The sequence below is a fragment of the Vespula pensylvanica genome, chromosome 10 (assembly GCF_014466175.1).
Source record: "Vespula pensylvanica isolate Volc-1 chromosome 10, ASM1446617v1, whole genome shotgun sequence".
NCBI lineage: Eukaryota > Metazoa > Arthropoda > Insecta > Hymenoptera > Vespidae > Vespula > Vespula pensylvanica.
The window spans coordinates 2,853,959-2,867,359 of NC_057694.1; the positions used below are offsets into that span (position 1 = coordinate 2,853,959).

The 13,401-nt window shown below is 39.2% G+C and overlaps 1 protein-coding gene across 1 annotated transcript in view; it reads left to right on the forward strand.

Annotated features, from left to right (window-relative positions):
- The first annotated feature begins 980 nt into the window (after positions 1 to 980).
- Positions 981 to 13,401, forward strand: part of LOC122632660 (serine-rich adhesin for platelets-like) — a 14,321-nt gene continuing 1,900 nt past the window's right edge. Inside the window, exons 1-8 of the mRNA XM_043819750.1 lie at positions 981 to 1,465; positions 5,016 to 5,158; positions 5,316 to 5,533; positions 6,153 to 6,379; positions 6,606 to 6,932; positions 7,111 to 10,964; positions 11,079 to 13,069; positions 13,187 to 13,401. The exon at positions 13,187 to 13,401 is cut by the window's right edge and continues 1,900 nt beyond it. Of these exons, the coding sequence (XP_043675685.1) occupies positions 1,436 to 1,465; positions 5,016 to 5,158; positions 5,316 to 5,533; positions 6,153 to 6,379; positions 6,606 to 6,932; positions 7,111 to 10,964; positions 11,079 to 13,069; positions 13,187 to 13,401 (7,005 nt within the window). The 5' untranslated portion in view covers positions 981 to 1,435. The remainder of the gene's footprint in view (positions 1,466 to 5,015; positions 5,159 to 5,315; positions 5,534 to 6,152; positions 6,380 to 6,605; positions 6,933 to 7,110; positions 10,965 to 11,078; positions 13,070 to 13,186) is intronic.

The following is a 13,401-nucleotide window of genomic DNA, read 5'->3' on the forward strand; positions in this document are numbered from 1 at the left end:
CACCAAAGGATATTAGAATTACTAAAAATCTCATTTCTTCAATATTTTCTAGCACCCTCTTTTAAACTAAACTCCACGATTAATGATGACACTACTATTAGCGTTTTTTTTTTTTTTTTTTGTTTAATGGCGATAGTCATGAAACGGAAGACGCCGATTCACGTATCCCGTCAATAATGTGTTAATATCAATGATGAAAATTCCATTCACGCGTCTAGATTAGAAAATCAAATCGTTCAAGCTATCAAAGATGGTGGGGTCTCGCGACAAACGAGAAAACACAAGGTGAATTTAAATGTCACGCAGCGTGTTATTTAAAAAAAGAAGAAAATCAGGGTAAATAACAACTATTTTTTAAAATAACCTTGACCGATCGAATAATCCAGTTTATATACATCGTTCATTTTGTTTCTTTTTATTTCTTTATTTTTTATTTCTTGTTCTTCTTCTTCGAAAAAATGTCGTAAAGATCCGAAGAGATTCTCGTAAGAAACGAGGAAACAAGTGCGAGGTTGACGATGAAACGAAGCACCCTCGCGTAAAAAAGAAAAAGAAATCAAAGAGAAGTTCATATGTCGAAATTATTGTCGGTTGCAGATGGTAAAGGCGTAGCAGTCGCTATCGTCGGTGGTCGATTCGTAGTGTCGCAGCGTTCCTCTTCGCTTCTTCTCGGCTTAGCGATTGCGGCCCCGGAGAGGTGTTGTGCTGACCCATCTGAAGCAACTGCAGACTAGAATCAAAAAAGAAAGAGAGAGAGAGAGAGAGAGAGAGAGAGAGAGAGAAAGAGAGAGAAAGATAGGAAGTGGAACGTGTATCCGAGGGTGTTTCGTAGGGAAGGGCAGGACGCGTGACTTGTGGTGGGTGGTGGGGTAGGGGAGGGGAACCAGAAGAAAGAGCAGGAGAAAGAGAGAGAGAGAGAGAGAAAAGATAACACAAAAAGAAAAGAGGCAACAAAAAAGCAGATCGTCCAATGTAAAAATCGACAGAAAGAGAAAAAGAGAGGGGGGGGGGGAGAGAGAGAAAAGCAGAGAAAAAGTGAAAGGAAAAGAAAAAAGAGAAGTCGCTGATGTCCTCCAGGAGCAGGAAGCTCCCGTTAACACCATCACCACCACCACCATCGTCGCCACCAGCATCTCCACCACCACCACCGCCACCACCATAGCCGCCATAACCATCATATCAATATCCGGTGTTATCAAGAACACCATTATCAACGGCAATAGTATTACATCTTCGTCGTCCTCATCGTCATCATCAAGGAAACATCTATGAAAAGGAAGACGGACGCTAACATCCGTCATTCTGTCCTTTACCATCAACCCTTTTGAAAGTTCTTATTAAATCATACATGATAATACACGACCTCTTCTTCGATTCTTCTTGTACTACCACCTCTGCCAGAGTGTACGAGACGTTTAGATCGACACAACTCTGAATGTCTTCGCACATACAAAAGTCGTGCGTGGTGAGGACACAGGTTCAATATCTTTTTGCCATTTATTTCTTCGTTCATTAATTTATTTTTCTTTTCTTTCTTTATTTCTTTTTTCTTTCTTTCTTCCTTCCTTCCTTTCTTTCTTTCTTTCTTTCTTTCTTTCTTTCTTTCTTCCTTTCTTTCTTTCTTTCTTTCTTTCTTTCTTTCTTTCTTTCTTTCTTTCTTTCTTTTGCGTTTGTCTTTATTATCCTTTTTTATACATATGTATGTATGTATCTACACTCTTTACAGATTCACAAATTTCCTCTCGGTAAGATCCGATCCTTCATCTTACAATTTTTTCGTTTAATAGCCAAACAAAATAGTTAACTTTTCTTATTTCACTTCCGACGTGCCTCCTTCCTTCTTTTTTCCTTTCCTTCTTTTCTTCCTCTCTTCCTCCCTCCCTCCCTTCCTTCTTTTCTTCCTTCCTTCCTTCTTCTTCTTCGTACACATCGTGATTCGGTCGTTGTCCTTCTTCTACAACTTCTATGCCAGATATAACGTTTGCGTGATGGATTGTGTGTACGAATGGAACTCTCATTGCATAAACCAACTCGGTCGTTGATTCAAGCATATTCGCGATTTTCTCGAAACTATGATAAAACATGCCCTTCCTACTTGTTTGTTATTTTTTGTTTTCGTTTCTTTTTCTCTTTTATTTTTTACATGGAACATTTTCTATTGGATAATATTGGAAGTTTCGTCAGAATATTTACGATCGTCGATAGAGAGAAAGAGAGAGAGAGAGAGAGAGAGAGAGAGAGAGAGAGAGAGAGAGAGAGAGAGAGAGAGAGAGAGAGAGAGAGAAAATAAATCATAATTAAGACGTTTTAATATTATCGTCGAGAAGACATAGACGTCACGAACTTTTAAATTACTTTTTCTAAACTTTGACAATTTTCCTGAATGATGAGAGTTCTACATAAATAAAAGGAAGATTGTTCTGTGTTAAACGCGTATTACTAGGATCAAATAATGTTTATCTCTAACATTTGCATGTTTGTTTTAAAATTTATTACAATTAATTTGTTAGAAATTTTATAAATTTATATATAAAAAATTTTTTTATTTTATCGTAACATTTCATTTTTATAAAAAAGGAAAAAGATAATATTTTATTATTTATATCGTATATTTATAAATTTAAACTTTATACATATTCTTTTCATAGATTTCTATAGATTTTTATCTAGATAAATTGTTAATTATTTTTTAATTTTTTATAATTTTTTTCTCGAAGGTAATGAGATAAGACAAGTAACATTCTAATCGATCATGGAAATCCATTTGTCATTTCAATTGTCTCGGTAATATAAATGTGAAACAGATCTATATAATATAGATATATCAACTCTGTTGTATAACAGAGTGATGACTTTTATTACGAGAAAAAATGACAAAGTAATCCTTCAGACGGATTTCATCGTAGGAGCCTTTTCTATGCGAAATATAAGAAATCTTACATGCATATGTTTGTAGTAAATGCGCAAAAAAAGAAAAAGAAATATATATATATATATATATATTTCGTTGTTCCTTCTTTGTTTTCCGTCACGCAAGTTAATTTCGCATTCGATCTCTCTGGAGAGATGCCTGTTCCTTGGAGAAATGCCAAAATAATGTTCTACTGCGTTATAATGAGAAAAAGATAGAGAGAGAGTGAGAGAGAGAGAGAGAGAGAGAGAGAGAGAGAGAGAGAGAGAGAGAGAGAGAGAAATGAAATATGTAAATATTAAGAAAAGAAAAAAGCATATTAATTGTTCTCTATATCACAAACAACGAGTTTTCGAAATTATTAGTTACAATAATATATAATAATAAATAATTATTTTCGATTGTGTAATAAAATATTGGAAAACATTTATCGAAGAAAATGATTAAAAATTTTATTAGAAATTTCGAGGGTGATTGGGATGAGTTGGGGTGAATTGGGTTAGGTTGAAGAAGGGGTGAAACAGAAGGGATTAATATCGTCCTCTTTTCGTTACACATTTACAACATTAATTCTGCAACAAGCTTTAAAAGCATTGAATGTAATGGTAGGACGAAAGACACACATGGATGGTTAGGAGCATTATATATAAATACAGTGGAACAAAACTACTCGCATTATTGGATTAAATGGGGAAACTAAGTCATTGGCCAATTACACATACATGGTTCTCTCTCTTTCTCTCTCTCTCTTTCTTTCTCTCTCTCTTTCTTTCTTTCTCTATTGAATTTTTTCGTAGATTTAACATCTCGTGAAACGTTTAAATATACATACTATGCAGTTGCCAATTAGAGATTAAAGAGAATTCGTTAACTATGTACAATTATATCTACCTTGATGACTTTACTTTACGTAATATTCGTTAACTTTCTGAATCCAATCAGCGCGTGAGTTAATTCGGATGTTAAGAGAGAAAGAGAGAGGGTGAGGGAGAGAGAAAGAAAAAGCGATAAAGATAGATATTCTATGCTTTTTTTTTATGAAAGAATCAAGGGAAAATACGAATTGGTATTTAGCCAATGAATGTAAAGCGGTGAGTCCAAGCACGAAATTCATCTCGTTTCACCGATATTTGCGGTCGAAGCGCGAAAAGCGTAGGGGAGAGGAGGTGAAGGAAAGGAAAAGGGTAAAGGGTAGGGAAAGGGAGGGGCGGGGGTTGGTTTAGTTTGGTTTGGTTCGATCGAATCGGCATACACGTTGTTCCCTCACGCGCAAACCACATTTTCGACTATCGACGTTGTATTAGCTAACTTCGAAAGGATTAATTTCCTTAGCGTGTAATTAATCGTTACACCCGAGAATTATCATCGCGATGTATTGTCCTTAATGAACGAACGAACGGACGAACGAACGGACGAACGAACGAGAAAACGATTTTTGTTTCGATTTTCTCGAAATTTGAAAAGCTCATTCAACAAGCTCATTTCTTTGTCCCTTTATAAATGTAATTAAATTAATGAGTTATAAATATTGATTGATTTTTTGCAAGAAAAATTCGTTTGACGTTGTGTGCTTGTGTATTTCATTTATCACTTATTCTCCTTCTTTCGCTTCTTCTTGTAGTTCTTCTATTTCTTCTTCTGCTTCTTCTACTTCTTCTATTTCTATTTCTACTTCTTCTGCTTCTTCTTTCTTTTAATTAATTAATGAAGTAATAGCGGACATTTAACGATATTATTTAATACTCAACGAAGCTATACGGTATCTTTCGTAAACATCATTGCCGAGAGAACGTTTCTTTGAAGTTGTCTTAGACAGAAGTGCTCGCTCGCTCGACACGAAAATCGTGCTGCTTGGCTCGTTATTGAATAACAGTAAATATCTATTCGATTATTTGAAGCAAATATAAAAAGATAAGACATAGAAGATATAAAGTCGATAACTAAATGTTTCTTTATGATATAATCTTTATTGGGGATATTCTTAAAATACAATTTCTTCTTTTTCTTCTTCTTCCTGCTCTTCTTCCTCTTCTTCTTATTATTGTTTTTCTTCGTTTGGTGTCTCTGATCAAGCGAATTATTACATGACCCCGTCAATTTTCAGGGGCTTGAAGCGACATTGAGTGACAGCAAAAAGAAGTACGGCGACAAGGTGAATGCACTTTTGTCTGCCTGGGAGCATGTCACCAATTTCATTCCTGGGGCAACGCCAGAGGCCACCCAGTCTCTCATAGAATGGGCTCACAAGTGAGTTAAATATTAAAAAAAATAAATTTCCTTTGCCGTTAACGTTATTTTTACGTCGATTCGTCCGTCATTATTTTATACTCGAAATGTTTTCATAGATCATATAGCCATGTACCTACATGTACATATATATATATATATTTTTTTTTTTTTATAGACATACATTAAAACTGGTATTGCGCGGGGAGTGGCCAAAGTTGTCACCCGCCACGAAGACGCACCTCAGCGTAACATTACAGAGGTGCGCGTCTCACCTGGTGCAACACCCCGCTGCACTCAGGTGTACCGCCTTGATAGCTCTAGTGCACAATCCATGGACGCATCCTGCTCTCGACAGCATACTTAACGGACAACCGGATTCCGAACATGAAGAAGGTAACGCTCTTTATTTCTTTCTTACTTTCTTTCTTTCTTTCTTTCTTTCTTTCTTTCTTTCTTTCTTTTTTCTTTGTTTGTTTGTTTGTTTGTTTGTTTGTTTGTTTCTTTCGTTTCGTTTCGTTTCGTTTCGTTTCTATTTTTATTTATTTATGTTTTTCTTCTCCCTTCACGAATGAAAGATTCATCGATCATAAAAGATCAAGTCATTAACTCGTTTTAAAACATCTTTTCTTCGTTTAATCATTTCGTTACGGTAGAATAGTTCACAACAGAACGCCATTGCTGAACCGAAATTCTTTCCCATAAGTGTTTATTTTTCACACGGATAGTCTCTTTGATGTTTACTACGTACGCCCATGGAAAATTTCTTTGCTAATAAAAATTAAAATCATTATAATAAATAGAAAGGAGGAATATCAGGCCAACGAGTAATATGTTATGAATAAAACATTGATATAGGTATAGACCAATTCATATTTTGGTTATTTTAGTAAATGTTTTTTATATTAAACAACTATAGTCACTCATAGTAGAGAAAAGTTTGATTTTCACAAAAGAGAAATTAAATTAAAAGCTATCTCTTTCTTTCTTTTCCATCTCTCTTTCTATTTTTTAGAATTTTGCTGTTCGGAAAAGGGCGAGTTGCTGACGATGAGACTGAAAATACTTTGCGAGGACCGCTGCGAGGACATAGCGGTGAACCTCGCCGCAGCGTGTATACGCTCCCTTAGAAGAAGCGACCGATTAAGATCGCTTTCAGATTCCCATCACATTCATTACATGATTGACGTATATATTGTCCTCCTGTACAAATTGAAACGCACGCAAGATATTTTCGCTCAAGTGAGTATATATCTGCTATATCCGCGAGATATTTTATTATAATATGAATTAAATTAATTAAACGAATATATAAAAATCAATATTCAAATTAGTCCCTTTCTATTTCTATTTCTTTTTGTTCATTTTCATTTTATTTTCATTCGTTAAATATACTCTTTATTCTTACTATTAATTAATAAGAGAGTATTATTATCGAGGTTGATAACGATAAAATTATTCGTTTCAGCTAAAATTAATGGACCTTAATGATGGACTCGAATTAGTACAGAGACTTAGCGGAGAAAGACCAACTAAATATGGAACAGCCCGTGTATGGAGAAATTCTATAAAAGCTGCGGAATTGGTAGCTCAGTATCTTGTAACCGCCGGGATGGTACGACCGGTATCAGAAACCGGTGCGAATATTTTGGAACAAATTTTTAATTCCTGGGCATTGTTACATTCAAAATTGAAAGATATCACGCCGACCTTACCTGGGATGATTAGAAAATTAATAGAACCCGCCGAAAGTGCTCAGCATATATATATATTCTGTGCTGTGCTTATCAAGCATGTGAGTACAATACTTAACGATTCATTTTTACATCCGTTAATCAGATTTGAAGAAGAACAAGGACACTTTATTATTTTTAGCTTATTTAATTTTACTACCATAAGCGAAAAGAAGTAGTTCTCCGATAATTATGATTTTAGTAGTTACAAAAGTAAACCTTACGAATCTTTTATTGCAGTTTGGCGACAGTATAAAACCATTGGTAATCGAGTTATATATAAGGGCGTTAACGACTGATATGAACGAGTTGGAGAGTCAAAAGGCAAAATCGGACAAAGAGAAAGTACGAGAAACGGCTAAACGTTTGAGCACACAATTTCTCAAATTGGCCGACGTAGTTGGTAGCAATATCGGTATAGCGAGAGAATGCGTCCTAACGGCATTTTCTTTGCATCCTACCAGAGCTTGTTACGACAGGATAAAGGATATTGCGATAGCCTGTGGGAAAACGAAGCAAGATGATGGTTCGTTGAACGATGTCGTCGAAAACGAGAAACTTCCAAATACGTCGGCGAACGATCATTCGACCGCGTCGATAACAAAAAGTGAAAAGACTGTCTCGGAAAGGGGCGGAATTTCGATATCACGCAATGGTAGCATCCTAGAATCCTTATCGTCGTCGTCCTCCACCGCTACCACCAACGGCAACACCATCACCACCAATGCCGCCGCTACCACAAGTATTACCTCTACCTCTACATCCAGTTCCATTCCCACAACATATTCTTCCTCATCATTAGTCGCGACCATAGCTTCGTCGTCCTTGACGAGTACGATAATGACGATCGCAGCACCAACTGCAGTGACGAAAAAGGCCATAGATTTTCAGAACGGCCAAGTATCAAAAACCTTCGAGCGTACGGATCAACTGTTGAAAAGTATGTTGACGGCTTCGCGAAAAAGTAACGATAGCGTGCCCCTCAACGATAAGTGTCTGTTACATTCGAAGAGAAATTCCACTAGCGATGGCCCATTGGGAGAGCTCTGTTTCAATTGCGGCGAATTCACCGGCGACGAAACACCAAATAGCAAATCCCCCGAGGCATGCACCACTGCGGAGAACGTGGAAAGGACGTTGGACGCTTTGATCTTGATAAAGGGAGAGGCTGTTACGGGATCGGCGAATTACGACGAGAAGTCTGTACCAAATCAAGTTCTTGATGCTGAGAAACTTGGGCTTTCGCCACAGTTATGCGACGATTTGTCGGTAGTTCTCAGCAGTCCGAGGTATCACATGCTTAGTTGGGTGTTGGATTGGAAAGAATTGAACAATTTGTGTGAGAGGTATTTAGAAAATGCGGAAGAGATGCGGAATACGAACAAGGAGTTGAAGTATCTCAATATTGACTACTCGCAGTTCAAAGATTGGCCGTCGGAAGATGACACGAAGGATGTATTTTTTGGTATTGAAAAGGGCTACGAACAGTGGGTCGATTTGCCGTCCGATGGCTCGGAGCAATTTGGTAGTTTCCAACCAGCAGGAGGCTACAAAAGATCTTCGACGAGACGAAGTTTGGACGATACGACTACTACGGATTCGGACAGTGGAAGTGTATTGCGCGTTCGAAGGACAGGAAGGCAACGCAAAGTTCATAGGCTTGAATCCTCCGAAAGCGATTATGACAGCACGGAACGTAAACCAAAACATTTTAGGAATCGTGCTAGCTCTGTCTCCGACTCGGATAGTAACACGCAAGATAGCCAAACCGATAGTCTCGGTAGTGACGGTTGTAGATTAGAAACCAAAAAGAAATCTAGCAAATCTTCTAATAAGGAAATCAGTAAGAAGCGAGTCAAGCCATCGAAATTAACCGTCGATTCTGTTTCGCATTTTCACATGTTGGTTAACGAAAACGTCAGGCATACTTCTTCTCACGAGGACGCAAGTAGTTCCGACGTGAGTACCAACGACATAATAACTCTATTTTCCGCTGATATGGATGAAAGCAAACGAGAGACGATCAAAGGGTCTACTTATACCGCAGCAGCGCCATTAATAATAACTGAAAGAAGAAGCGATCCTGCGGTATTGAAATCTTTGCGAATGTTTAGGCCACAAAATGCAAAAAAGCCGACGAGGATAGCGCAGATATTACAAAAAAATTTGCTTAATAAAAGCAAAGACAATAAGTTAAACGAAGAGTCCAGTAGCGTAGCCAAATTTGCGCCGATGCTGAGTACGTTGAATTTAAGTCCAAAGATCGTTTTGACCAGAGCGGATGAAATTGATAGGAAATTAGTTCGTTCGAAAAAGCAACAGCGGCTTAGTACCGGTGATATCACTAGCGAACTGATTAATATACAAAAGACCATGCCCTTCTCACCTAACAAGAACGTAATGACTACGTTTCAAAAACAAAAGAACTGTACTGGCAATAATTCAAGTAAAACTGATTTAGTAGGTACCGTAGATAGTCGAGATTTAAGCTCCGTTAAATCTAATTTGGGTAAGAACAAATTTGATATACTTGCGAAGGCGGTAAGAGACTCGGATATATTAGCAAAAAATGTACCAGGTTTGAATTCCTTAGATATGATGGTACCACCGAGGGTTCGATCAACCGTAAACGTTGTACAACTATCTCGAAACATTCCACAGAGCCCTAATTCAGGTTCTACCAACAGCGGCAATACACCTCCAAGACCGAACAGAACGCCAAGCGTAGCTGGAAGTATTCAGTTACCTGGTACGCCATCTTCCGGTGGTCACGACAGCGGTGTCGGGATGAGCCCAGCCGGTCAAACGCCGCCACCAAGGTCATCCGCTTTGCCCGACATAGGCGAGGAGGCTAATCAGCCACCGGACACATCTTCGACGACCCCAACGAACACGATTCATTTCGAGTCAGATACTGCGACTTCAAGAACGACGGTGGCTATGCGACGTGGTAGTCAACATCAGTCGCCAAAAAAATCTCCCTCGCCTTGTTCGGCAGCGACAACGACCACAACTGTAACGACTACGACGACGACATCGTCCTCGTCATCGCCGTCTTCAACGGTCGTACCATCTTCTTCGATCGGATCCGAACAATTACAAATAGTTTGCAAACCCGACGGTACTTACCAACTGGCTTCGGTCAATCCCAACGTACTGACGAATCAAAGGAATGTTCTTACTTTGCAGAACTTGGATGAGGGAAACGTTGGAAATTTTTCCCGACAGACGCAACGTAACGCGGAAGTAACCAATAACTCCAGCAATAGGAATACCTACGACAGATTGTCGTCCGTGAAGGTATCCTCGCAATCAGGTCAAAATACAGGCTTGCCAAAGTTTCAACAAGCATTCGGTAGAACGATTTATACATTATCGACGGATACGAGTAGCGGAACGGTTACTACGACAGAGTCACTTGTTCAATCTACGTCTACGCAAAAGACAACAAATCTTTCAAAAGCTGTACAAACATCGGTACCTAACACACAGCAGACTAATTCGGCGACAGGTATCAACGTACAGTCAATAACCAACATTCCTAATCTGCAATTATCTGCTGGTAGACAAATATTGAATATCGTTCAAAGTTCAAGCGCTAACGCAAACACGGGAACCAACTTAAATACGAATCAAACGTTGACGCAGCTTGTACAAAGCGTGCAAAACGCTTCCCCTGGTGTAATATATACGCACAAAATACCAGTTACGATATCAACCACGAATCCTAGCCAGTTGAACATCATACCAACGATATCTCACGCCAATTCTATACCAACAGGTAGAACGCCGGTAGTAAAATTGAATATTATTCGTACCGCTGCTCCTTTAAGACCACAAAATCTTACTGGTACGATACAGGCTGTACTTGCGACTCCTAGATTGCAACAACAAACTCAACAAAACGTAAGAGCCGACAACTTATTGAGTTCTCCGATAGAGGTACCGAATCAAGTGAGTTCGACGACTTTGGAACAGTTACGAGAATTTGAAAGTGTTTTGGAACAAGTTAAGGAAAGGAGTACCATACAACCTCAGTCGCATCAATCTCTATCATCTACGACAACTACTACCGTACAAACGCAAACAACAACGCAATCGAATAAGCAGCAACAACAACAGCAGCAGCAGCAGCAGCAGCAGCAGCAGCAGCAACAGCAGCAGCAGCAGCAGCAGCAGCAGCAGCAGCAACAACAACAACAACAACAACAACAACAACAACAACAACAACAACAACAACAACAACAACAACAAACGTCACAACAGCAGCAGTCGCAGCAACAACAAGTATCCGTTAGCGCGCTTGCTCAACAGCTTTTGATGCCAACGCAATCAAGTAGCAACAATGAGTTCTCCGGTAACGGTAACAACGCTACGTTTCAACAGGACGTCTTTCCACAAAAAGTTTCGCTTGCTTATGTAAATCAAAACACGGCAAGTGGCACTACCAAGGTATCAAATTCGTCGCCGGTAGTTGTGACAAGTTATTGCCAACCGGTAGCCTCGCCGGCGTTAAGTGTTACTTCCCAAAGTTCGTCGAGCCCGTGCGTAACTCCAGCGCCCGCTCCGATTCCTTCGGCTGGTAAAACACCGCCAACTCCGCCTTCTTCGAAGACAGTTAAGAAATCTACTCCTAAAACTGTGAAAACAAGTGCGACGAATACGGCTAAGGCTTCGCCTATACCGAAACCTCAACAAAAGCCGCAGGAGGACGAACAGACGGCCCAAAGGATTTATGCCATTTTAGACGAATACGCGGAACAGTTAAGAAATTCGCCAGATCTTAATAACAAACCTGCCCCGAGAAGAAGATCCAATCCGCCAACAAATCCGGGTCAATCCTCGAAGAGGAAAAAATCTAGCTCGAGTAAGACAAAACCGGCGGGACAGCAAACATCGGAATTAAGTCCGAGTACGGATGATCTTGGGAGGACAATGGGTAGCGAAGATTCTTCCAGTGGAATCGTACACATTCAAGATAGTCCTGCAGGCTTCATGACCACCGAAGAACAATCGAACATAACGAACGATACGAATGCCGAAATACGTAATCTGACCAACGATTCTAGCGACGGCGTCGAGTTGAACGTTAAAAGGCGCAATCTCATATTTGCCGAGCCTGGTACTGGTCAACCAAGAGCTGTCATCGTTCAGGAAGCTTTACAAACTAGCTCTGTCAGCGTTAGCGAAGCTATTGCTTCGGTAACAGGAAAAGTAGGAAGTACGGCCGTTTTGGTACCAGGTACAAATTATATTTTGCCAATGAATTTAATGAAAAGTGGTCAACAGTTTACGATAGTATCGAGTGGATCGAAGTTCCTTGCTACTGTGCCAGCGACGGTCAGAGCTACCGGTAATACCGGCGTATCTAACGCACTGGTACTGCAATCTTTTCTAAATCAAGCTGGTAAAATAATTTCTCAGCCTGCACAAGTGAAACAAGTTAAGATACCAACATTACAGACCTTATCGGGCAGTCAATCGTTAAATACTACGCAAAATGTTCAAAATGCTTCTGTCGTTATTCCACAAACGGCAACTAGTAATCAATTTTCAGGGGAATCTGTAAACGAGAAAAGTAATATTATAAGTGATATCAACGCGTCGAAATCCGACGTAACCGCTTCTGCAGGTGCTACGGAATCAGCGACGAGTACTATTGTGGTTAATAAGACTAATCCAACTATTGGTTTGATTCAACGAAATCTTAACGAGATATCAGAAAATCAACAGATTTGTAGTGTAATTACGAGTAATCCAAATTTGGCCTTACAGAGTACGAGATTGTTTAACTCTTCTATGCATAAGATAACAACGCCCACGGGATTGAAAACTGAAAACGTGGTGTGTCTGGCGCCAACAGGAACAATTTCTCATTCGACTGAAAAGAAATCATCGCAGGATAATCAGACGCATAATGAAAAATCGGTATCTATTCAGACAGCAGCAACGATTGCTTTAGCTTTTGCTACACAGTCGACAGATCCTTTAATAAATGGTAGTCAGCAACAACAAAAGGATATCAAGGAATCTTCTTCCGACATAATATCCGACGCCAAGATAATTTCACCTAAAACAGTCAAGAGAAAAATGGAGGATGCTGTGAGCATGCAGGAAATCGTGCCTAGAAATTTAATCGCCACGAATTCGGTTGTTTGCTCCAACATCGTTACGTCGTTGCAAAATAATACAAAGATCGGTAAGATTCTAACGAATAGATTGCCGTGAATAATTAATTAATTAATTGATAATTTGATTGGCTTCTTTTTGGAATGGATCTTTTTATCGCTTGATTCATTCGTTTGTTTGTTTACAGATTCCATGTCCACTATTGCCTCTAGCAATAAAGATTCATCGAATATCGAAAATTCAACGCAATATTTAGTGACAGGTGGTCCTAGTAGTTCGGACAGTCAGGGATCTCCGGTTCAGCAGTCTAACGAATCGGACGTGTCTTGTAAAATTGGTAACGGTTTGTTGTATGGAAACGCAAGGTTACAAGAGGCATGGGAGCCAGAAGGAAAGGTATCT